At 40.5% G+C, this 11289-nt stretch overlaps 1 protein-coding gene across 1 annotated transcript in view; it reads left to right on the forward strand.

Annotated features, from left to right (window-relative positions):
• LOC117939977 (ankyrin repeat and SOCS box protein 13-like) overlaps positions 1-2884 on the forward strand; it is a 3576-nt gene extending 692 nt beyond the window's left edge. The window contains exons 2-3 of the mRNA XM_034865354.1: positions 278-469; positions 1780-2884. Of these exons, the coding sequence (XP_034721245.1) occupies positions 278-469; positions 1780-1907 (320 nt within the window). The 3' untranslated portion in view covers positions 1908-2884. The remainder of the gene's footprint in view (positions 1-277; positions 470-1779) is intronic.
• Positions 2885-11289: the final 8405 nt, after the last annotated feature.

Genomic DNA, 11289 nt, shown 5'->3' on the forward strand with positions numbered 1-11289 from the left:
CAACTCTTAAATCCCAGGAACATCTGGAACATCACCAAGAGTTCGCCATCAACTCTAAAATCCCAGGAACATCTGGAAAACCACCATGAGATCGCCATCAACTCTTAAATCCCAGGAACATCTGGAACATCACCAAGAGATTGCCATCAACTCTTAAATCCCAGGAACATCTGGAACACCACCATGAGCTCGCCATCAACTCTAAAATCCCCCTAAACATCTGCAACATCACCAGATGTTTTTAAAGCGCTGCCATTAACGCCCTTTTCCCTTTCAGGTGCTAAGGTGAACGCCGCCAGGCTCCACGAGACGCCGCTGCACCACGCTGCTAAAAACACCCAGGTGGAGATGGTGAAGATGCTGGTGGAGTTCGGGGCCAACGTCTACGCCCGAGACCAGCACAACAGGAGACCCGTGGACTACACCGCGCCCGGGTCGCCCTCGGCAACCTGCCTCCGCTTTTACGAGAGTAGGTCATTCACGGAAAGGCAGCAAACAGTACCGTGGAGGTGTTTTTTTTATTGTTTCTTCACGACTTTATTGGGAAAAATACATCAGAATATACAACATTTCGGACACATGCTCAAATAACGCTCCAGAGAAACAACAATAATAGCATTTAACAGAAATAAATAGTGTTAAAATAACCATTTTTTTTAGAAGGATGATTGAGGAATATAAAACTACAATGGAACAAAAATACATTGTACATTAATTAAAAAGTTCACCTTACAATATGACAGTTTTTTGTGTGTGTATATACGTTTGACAGACTTAATTAATTCCTTGACAAACAGCAGTGAAATTGAGCGTAACTCGTGAATTCAATGTTCAAGTTCTCATGTTCAAAATATTAAAAAAAAAACACTCTGACATTCAACACTGATATCATGATTGGTTTTACACGGTATGCAATGGTAAACTGGTTCATCAATGCAAAAACTACAACATGTACACAGATGTAGCTTCGCAGGGTATATCTTGTGTAAGATGTCGACGTGTACTTCTTTAATCTTCTTGGTACCCTGTAGATCTCCCAGTCTGTGTAGTTTGGTGTAATCCTGCACAACAGTGTAGTGTCAACGTCTCACCAGCAGGTGGCAGGCAAGGATCGCATGTCCCTTCCAGGAAATGTCTCAGACTGATGACACCTGTTGTTTACCATGGTGCTCATAAATATATAAATATATATAGATATATATATCTATATTAATATATAGATATATTACATCTATATATACCCGATGAGGGTATATATGAGGAAAATACCATGTTTTGACCTATGTATCGTCAATGAAGTTATGCTGTAGATTGTACAAGCAAATACCATATTTTGACATACAAGCAAGAAGCAACCCTCAGATGTATTTTACAATGCATCGGCACCAGGCTAATGGTTACGTTAAGAACTTAAAGTACCCTTTCCTGAACCGTACTAACATTATATTAACATATTTGACATTTTAAAGATTGATTTCACTATTTTATTAATCCATCATCATCCAGATCCCTCAGACAAAGATCGGTTTCGTTCGGTATCCAGTTGACAAGTTTTAGCTTATTGATGTCGCGATCCATGTTTCCCACCAATTACCCATTGAAAGGAGCAAGAATTATGACTTAATAAGTCATAAAATGAACCATATCCAGGCCCTTTAGGTTGGTTACCAAAAGTGATTAAAGGTGTTATTTAATAGGGCAAGACATTGTCATTTTTAATGTCCTGCCCTGTTAATTAAAGGGCTTTTACTCAATGTCCTGTTGTTGTCGTGTCCACAGCCACCCCCATGACCCTGCAGCAGCTCAGCCGGTTGGCAGTGAGGAAGACGCTGGGCACCAGAGCTCTGGAGGTCATGGGTCAACTCCACGTACCCAAACTCATCACCTGCTACCTGTGCTACCAGTGAGGGGCACCCCCAGGACCACCAATGGGGGGACTCAAAGAGCTGCAAACCACAGCAAAGGTGCCACTGCTTTAGACATGATTAGAGTAGACACAGTGTTTAGGCAGAAGCACAAGGCTTCTCTTCAAAGCTGCACTTTGACCTCAAGACTTGCCAAGGTCAAAGTCCCAGGGGGGGCGGAGACAGAGACGAGTATCCCAGCTCCCAAGTCCTGGATTTGCCCAAAATGAAACTGATTCATTGTGTTCACACTCTATTGACTTGTCGTCCGGTTCTGGATGTGGATCCTGGCTCCGGACTTTGAGATGCAAACACACCGACACACACATGGGAAGTGATAATCCTAAAATAGAAACCCAAATTGTCTCCTTAACAGCAGCTTCTCGTGGAAAAAGCTGCTTTCAGCCCAGCTCCCTTCACTGGAAACTGTCCCAGTCACTAGCTCGGGCCGATAAAACACGAGGATTTGAAAAGGTCTTTATGGCAAATACAGTACAAGTCTTAACAGCCTTTCGTGTCTAAATAATTAGAAGCGTAACTTACACTACAAGACGAGTGTATTTCTAATATGAAAGATCATTTTAGATGGTTTTTACTACTATTCAAACTAGAGAACAAGTGTCAAAGCTCAGGGGGAGGCATGGTTTTTGGTGGAACTGGTCTGAGACCGATTCTGATACTTGAACTTGCTTATTGGCCAATACCAAGTATGGATCCCATACATGTGTGTCCTACTAGGATTTAACAGCTGTATGCTACAATCTATGGATATATGGCTGTGATATGATTTCTATTTTTGTTGTTGGTCTGGCTCAGGTTGAACTTTTAGTGAACAACAGTCATAATGGAGAAAGAACACAAATCAACTTCTTTTAAAGTAGATTTTCTTAAACTGCAGTACTTTTCAGATGCCGATACCAACATTTGAAGCTGTATCAGAGGCTTTTCAGATGCTGGGATTGGGATCACAACTTGTCTCGTTCCCCTATCTCGGGGAACAAGGGTTACATACGTAACCCGAGATGTTTTTTTGGCAACAGAAGTGACAACAGAAGTCAGTTTTTTTGCTCAACCAGAGGTTCCTGGACTGAATCCTGGACTTTCTGGGGAAGTGTGTGCATGTCCCCGAACTCGCCGGCGTACCGTAAACGCTGAGTAGCCGTTAAAAAGTGAAATACCCCGAGACATAGCGTGCTGAGACTACATTCCCTGGAGGACAACTGGCTGTTCCCTGTTAAACATGTAACATCCAGAGGAATCCCGAGCAGGGCTGCTGTCACGGTGAAGCTCTCCAGATGCTGCTTGGCTTCATCTCAGACTCCTGTCACGACCCCCCCACCCCCCCTCAGAGAAAGCCTTTTGTTTAACACAGACATCAAGGTCTCAAGGAGACCTCGATCCGATCCTGCCTGCTTATTTATAGTTTCGCTAAATCCGCCTTTAGAGGTTATTTTTAGTACATGAAGTGGTTTATAATTTCCATAAAGGGCTTTTTAAATAGGAATTTTTAAATTCCTCAAAACTGCATGCAAACACAAGGATTTACAACATGATCCTTTTTGCAACGTTTTGTTGCTTTTTAGTCACTTTTAGACATGTTTGTCTCGTTTAAGGTGCTACAAAGAACTGAAGCACCAACCCACAGAATGGGTCATAAATATTTATCTTACTGTACAGAAGTGATTAAGATAACTATGTTGATTCTTTGAATAAATTGTACTTGATGTGCTTGATGGCCTCATGTTTTTGCATGATCCTGGCTCTCATTCATGTGTGCTGTGCTGTACTGGACTAGACTGGACTGGACTGGACTGGACTGTCTGTCTGCCAACTTATTCTGGTAAACAGCCAGAGAACAGTACACAGATGCTTCATCCAGCTTCTGTCTCCGTAGTAGAGTCACTGGGGAACACTGTGTTTCATAAGCAACATACAGCATTGCAACATTTCCTTAAAGTGCATAACCTTTTGATATTAATGAACGCCCGTTACATTCACTCCACTTGCCTTTCAGAACTTAATTATAAAAACCTGGGTGGATTTTCTAATTGGAAATAGTTTCCAGCTGAAATGATCCCAGTTTACCTGAATTCAGATGCAGATGCACTTATTGGCCACTTGGGGGCGACATTGATGATGAAATCGTTTGTATTGCATCGCATCTGTCATGAAACGCAGCTCTCTGGGTCTCATGAGAAACAGGTCTTCCTCATTACACAGCAAACAGAAGGGGGGAGGGGGGGGGGGATCAGGTTTTGGCAGTGAAAGGACCAGAGGAGGTACACAGATTTGGGCGAGTAGATTGTGGATCCGAGGCGCTAAGCAGGCAGGAACTGCGAGGCTTTTGTTTGAGAACCAGATAAACAGAGACCTTGATGCTGTGATGGTCCAGTGCAACGCTCACTTATCAGACACTGCAGCCCGTAAAAACCCGAAAGCCCTGAAATGGACTGCAGATGTGAGACGACCACTCGAGGCCAGCGGGCCGAATCCCGACCCCTTATATCACTTAAGGTTTATTTTAACCACAATTACCTGACACTCAAACCTGAAAATGGCAGATTTGCCCACTTTGAGTCTCAGAAATCGCTACAGAAGCAGAGTTTTTTCATATTAAAGCTGTGAAACAGCTTGGTAGTAAGATATATTGTCATTGTTTTGCTGTATTTGCTGAATCCTCTGAGGGCTAAGGAGCTTTTTAGCCGACTTTTGTGGCTTTATGTCGACAAAAATGCAACAGAAAGTGTAAAGAATGTTGGAAACAGCGACGCACGTCTGGCCCTTGGTGTGATTTTCATTTTCCAGTGTGGCTCTTGGTGAAAATGGGTTTGACACCCCTAATTTAGAGGCACACAAACCCAGAGACTCATGTAGCCCAAGACACTCCGATCCCGAGTGGAGGAAGACTTTGCTCTAGTGTAATAAAAGCTTTAGGGGTCATTGTGTTTTTCAATATAAATACATAAGAACTGGCTCAGAAATCAACAGTGGACTCTGATCAGGATCTGTCGGCATAACATGGGTTGAACACGTTCTGCGTTACACACGCAGAACACTTCAAACGCAGCTGGATGACCGAGCCATCTGGTTGTGTTTTCTAGAAGGGAGTCCTGTCCCCCCCGTCCCCCCATCTTGGAGCTGCTGCAATCTCAAATATAGCCGCCCCTCTTGCCAGATTTCCTCCCCAGACCCTTGTCTCTGTCCTCGTGTTTTAGCTGCTGTCGACGGCCTGGATGCTCTGTTGTTTTCTGGAGAAGTCGGCTGTATTTCTTATTTTAACTTCTTCTTATTTTAAGGGGAAATTGAATGAGTTTCTAACACATGAAGAAGCATTTGTTTAAACTGATATTAAGTGGAATGCTGTGTAACACTAACAGCTATATGATGCATATTGTTACTCTCAATGTTAAGGTGACTTTGCATTGGTGCTACTACCATTTAGTGGCATTAGCTGGATGTTTCAACCATTACTTTTAGCTAAGGTCTCTTTTTCAGCCGTTTCATTTGAGCTAAATTAACCGTTCATTCATTTAGCCAAGTTTACTTTTTGCTAATGTTAGATGTTTCAGATTTTGAGAAAAGAGAGGCTTGGTCCATTTAAATAAGTACCCTAAATACCCTAACAAATACTTTTAGCTAACCCAAAAGGTCCCCTTACGTTTTGATATCTATTCATCATTATCTAAACCCTTGTGTTGTCCTTGGCCCAAAATGACACGAAAGCATGGATGCATGTCGTAAGGAAGCCCCGGAAAATTAACGATTACTTTCAGTGAACTGTGTGTATTTATTTTTATCATTTTTATGGCATTTGAAACAAACTGTGATCCACTCAACATCCTCTGATCTTGACTATGAGTCCAAATAATCCATAACAAAAAAATAAGTGTCATTAAAAAGTGACAAACTTTTCAAAAAGCGTCAAAAACATAGGAGAAGAAAAAATAAGATAATTTGTAATTTTGACCCGGAAGGACAACGAGTTCAGTCTCTGGGAAGACAACACAAGGGTTAAATGAAAGACATCCGTCCATCTGAACGATCCCATGAATGAAACGTTAATGTGTCGTCAATGGAGCCTAGATTTCAGGGTCAGATTCTTAATATAAATACATTTATTCAAGAATTTGGGATCAAACAGGTGTTGAAACTCAGTGAACTCTCTTAAAAGATGAACCAGGGCTTACAAGGACCTGGCACGCAATCCTCTGAGCAAACGTAGCGTCAAATCGTGAGGACGCCGTCTTCTCACCAGCCTTGTCACTGTCTGTCCTGTCTCATCTGTACAGACTAAATAGCTGAAGAGCTTTACAAGCCTGGAACAAGTCAGCACACCCTGAGAACTCGGAGACATCTGAACAGACCGCATTACATCTGCGTCCGTCGTCCATCAAAACCAAAATATTCAGATGGCAGCTCAAGGCCATAACGCACCTGAGAAACACTTATACAATCCCCCAAAAATAGTTAGAATACTGAGAATATAACTGGAACGTCCCACTGTTGTTGTTGTTGTTCCATGCATGGTGCTCATGCTACCTTTAGGTGCACCTTTTTCAGCTCGTAATTCACCATTTTGGGACCGAGACAATGAAAAATCAACATCAAATTGAAGTATTCTTTCATAGTCCAAATGCATTCATTTCAACTGATATCAAGTTGAATGCTGTGTAACACTAACAGTTATATAGTCAGCCATTTGCCATTTAGTGGCAGCAGCACCAATTTCTTTCTTTAATTTTAGCTAAGGTCTCTTTTTCAGCCGTTTCATTTGAGCTATTTTAACTGTTCATTCATTTACCTAAGTTTACGTTTTAGCTAAGTAACCTAACTCTTCCTTTTAGCTAACCCACAGGTAGTTTTTCTACTTATTCATTAGACTGTTTTAATAATGTCTTCTTTACGTTTAGCTGACTAAAAGCATTTTTTCATGAATTCTAGCTAATCCTTTTAGCCATTTTCCATCCCTATTATTTTCTAAGCTTGCTAGCTTTCTTAGCTTGCTAGCTTTCTTAGCTGCGTGTCATCCTCCTTCCACAACCATCATTCTATCTAACAAAGGATACAAAAAAGCATAGCCATACTTTTAGCTTACTATTCAATCATGTATCCTATTTAAACCATGTATCCATTACTAGCTAAAATGTATGAAATGTTCAGCTATCTCTGCTAGCTAGCTTACCAGTTCCCACACACTCTTAATCAGCCCATGTAGCATCCAGGTGTTAGCCGCTGACTCAATATGTGTACATAAAAAAGAAAATTCATAACTGTGAATCACAGCATTGAAGTAGTACTCTGAGATTAATTTGATTTACCATTTGGCACACAGTCATGACTTTTCACAAATCTGTAACTCAAACGTCCAACGGCACTCGAAGGCAGCGTTGTATTATCTGTCTGTGCTGGATGATGGAAGGGCATCCCTCTGCCGGAAAAACAACCGTGAAGTACAGAATGTACTACAGGTAGGGCTGTGTTTTTCAGACGGCTCTCCTCATTAATTAGACCTTTTGTCACAGAGATGTTGTCACACTGCTCCCAATACCAGAGAGAAGTATGTTAGTATGTAGTGAGAAAGACGAGGTGTTCAGGTTGTAAACGCCTTGGCCGAGTTCCAACATATATTCACTAACTCACACGAGGCCTTGTTTATTGCTCGTGTCCTCGTTTCTGATTGGCAAGTTGCATGTTGACACAGTCAAAACCAGATTTTGGTTTAATTTGGGTTTTAAATCTGTGCTCGGAGAGTTAATCGGGACATTTTGACTGGCTAAGTTGCCCAATTTGTCACCTACACATGACCGATATGCTGTAAATAAAATTATAAATGCAGATCTGTCACCATTGCATTGACATGCTTCCTTCTGCAGTGAATGGTAAACTGTGTAGAAAGTAGAATTACAGTGTGTTACATGGATGTGTATTCAGCTGGAGTCTGGTGGGTAGTCGTGTGTGTGTGTGTGTGTGATTAAACAAAAAAGATCTAGGTCTTTAATAAAAACCTTTACCTCTGTATGGATCATTTGCATAATGTCAGACACTATATTGAAGACTTGCAATGTCCCCATAACATGACATAACCGACTGCAGCGGTCTGTCTTAACCCTCATGTTGTCCTTGGGTCAAATCTGACCCAATTAACTGCTAAGCAGCTAAGACAGACCGCTTAGCAGTTAATTTCCCCCCCTCCCCCATTTGGCTCAAAACAAAACAAAAAAATAAATATATATATATATATATATCAAAACTGTGGCAAAAACATCCAAAACAAAGCAACCACAACACTGAAAAAGTGACATAAATGTTAGAAAAAGTTATAAAAATGTTAGAAAAAGTTATACAAATGTTGAAAAAAGTGATAAACATGTTTGAAAAAGTGATAAAAATGTTTGAAAAAGTGATATTTTTTTTGAAAAAGTGGTAAATGTTTTGGAAAAAGTGATACAAATGTTTGAAAAAGAGATAAAAATGTTGAGAAAAGTGATACAAATGTTGAAAAAAGTGATACAAATGTTAAAAAAGTGATACAAATGTTGAGAAAAGTGATACAAATGTTGAGAAAAGTGATACAAATGTTGAGAAAAGTGATACAAATGTTGAAAAAAGTGATACAAATGTTAAAAAAGTGATACAAATGTTGAGAAATGTGATACAAATGTTAAAAAAGTGATACAAATGTTGAGAAAAGTGATACAAATGTTGAAAAAGTGATACAAATGTTGAAAAAAGTGGTACAAATGTTGAAAAAAGGATACAAATGTTAAGAAAAGTGATACAAATGTTGAAAAAACTGATAAAAATGTTGAAAAAAGTGGTACAAATGTTGAAAAAAGTGGTACAAATGTTTAAAAAAGTGATACAAATGTTGAAAAAAGTGTTCAGAACTGGGTTTTCTTTTCCATAGAGGGGCATACAAATATAACTAATTAATAATTGCGCCCTCAGGGTGAAACAATGCACTGGAGTTATTGGAAATGTTAGAAGAACACAAGTAAGAAACACTCCTACACCGCCACCACTGAAGACCAATTCTCCAAACAGTATATTAAACTAATAATATACAGTGAGTGTATCCTTAATTTTGTGTTTTAAACTGTGCAGAAATACACAGTTTAAAACACAATGAATAGACAGGCAAATTCTTTTAATGCTTTGAGAAATTAAGCAATCTTAAAAGCAAAATGACAGGCTGTTTGTGTTTGACCCCATTATTTCCGTGTGTGTGTGTGTGTGTGTGTGTGTGTGTGTGTGTGTGTGTGCGTGTGCTGTTGTGTAACCTGCTCCCAAAAACCCGTCCGCCAGGTGCAGTGGAAGGTGCGTCGAGGTCGGGAGTGTGAAAGAACACACATTCAGAACATTGCAATACCGGCTGATTGAACAAAGAGTTTAAAAAAGTGTAATGATAGTTTACAGGAAAACGAGCTGCGCCTGAACGCAGCATGGCGCCGCTGAGGTGCTGAGGAGAAGGGTGCAGACCCATGGGAGTCAGGCCCTGCTTTCACCCCTCATGTGCCTCTTTATTTTGGGTTGGGGGGGGGGGGGGGGACATGAGACAACTGGGTGATGAACATCCCTGGAGGTCACACCAACCGTAGTGTAAGGTGGGTTCTCAGTCCCAAAACCAGAACAAAACCACGTCGGTGCCATTCACTTCCAGCTTCTGTGACACGGGACCAACCGGTGGGGGGCTAGGGGTCATTACCCAGAATTCCCTGCACTCAACAGGAAAGGCCTGGCAGCGCATTACCTGGACTTTGCACCTTAAAAACCAAATGTATTAAAATAAGCTTGTAAGAAGCTATTATATAATAAGATATTTAAAAAAACTTGTGGTTAAAAAACAGAAATGGTTAAGATGGATGCTTGTAAACTCTCCCCATGCAACTATGTTAAGTAATGTCTGGTTCCCATATCCCCAAATTATAACTAAATTAAGAAACCAGTTATACAGAAATTAGCTGCTCTTACTGGCTTCTTCTTGAGATATGACTGACTTCTTGTAACGTAAAGGTTCCTTATTGTACAACGTGAAGGTACTACACAAATACTGCAGTACCGTAAAGGTAAACACAGCCTGCATCCAGAACCTGGTCCTTTAAAGGAGCCGTCAAGTCCTCCCCGGCTACAATGACAGAAATACTGACCAATCAGAGCAGACTGGGCTTTTTTAAGAGGGGGGAGGGGCTTAAAGAGACATGCGCTTAAGCTACTTTATCGTGTCCTCACTATATGTGATTGTGCATGCCCGTGGGTCCTAATTGTGTCTTTCTAATCCCTCCCTCAGTCTAATGGCTCCATAAATGTCCCGTTGACATCGCCGACCTTGTGCAGCATCCTCCCAATGTTGACCTTTGACCCCGTGCTGCAGAGACCCTGACCCGCCCCTCTACTGCTCTCCATTAAGACTCAGGAACGGAGCTGCAGAAGCTAAATTGCTGACGTTGAAAGTGCAGTTTTCCACAGGAAGTCCTCACTCACACTTTCCTGGCTCGCTGATAAAAGTGGAAAATCGGGGAAGGATAAGAGGGAAGAGGATGAGTGGGATAGCTCTTTGTCTCATGGGCGCAAACATGACAACTTGGAGTTGCTTCTAAAGGAGAAACCATTGAACATCTTCATCCTTTGGACCATTTCAAATGGAGGGGAGCAGTCTCGGGCCGCATGTGTTACATAGCAGCAACCCTCCATGTGTCAGGGTTCTACAAAAGACCAATACTCATAAACCAATAAACACGACAACGCTCATCCAGTGTGAACCTACATCTGCGGACTGTAGCGAGCTGTTTTCTTTTTGCGGGTTGCAAACGTTCACCCGAAATTAGTTCCTTTCTGACGCCATTTTGTAGCGAGCCCTTACGAGACTACAGTGGAGATAGATAGACAGATAGATAGATAGATATAGAGATAGATAGTCTTTATTGTGCACTGAGGATGTTAGTTCTTACAGTCTGTGAAGCAAAAAGACCAGCATTTCAACATTTGTATCACTTTTTCTAACATTTGTATCACTTTTTTCAACATTTTTATCACTTTTTACAACATTTCTATCACTTTTTCAACATTTGTATCACTTTTTTCAACAATTTTATCACGTTTACTAAAATTTTAATCACTTTTACTAAAATTTTAATCACTTTTTCAACATTTTTATCACTTTTTGTATCACTTTTTACAACATTTTTATCACTTTTTCAACATTTGTATCACTTTTTTCAACAATTTTATCACGTTTACTAAAATTTTAATCACTTTTCCTAAAATTTTAATCACTTTTTCAACATTTTTATCACTTTTTCAACATTTTTATCACTTTTTCCAACATTTGTATCACTTTTTTCCAACATTTGTATCACTTTTTTTTCAACATTTGTATCACTTTTTC

This window comes from Etheostoma cragini, unplaced genomic scaffold (assembly GCF_013103735.1).
Source record: "Etheostoma cragini isolate CJK2018 unplaced genomic scaffold, CSU_Ecrag_1.0 ScbMSFa_1523, whole genome shotgun sequence".
In the NCBI taxonomy this organism is placed as follows: domain Eukaryota; kingdom Metazoa; phylum Chordata; class Actinopteri; order Perciformes; family Percidae; genus Etheostoma; species Etheostoma cragini.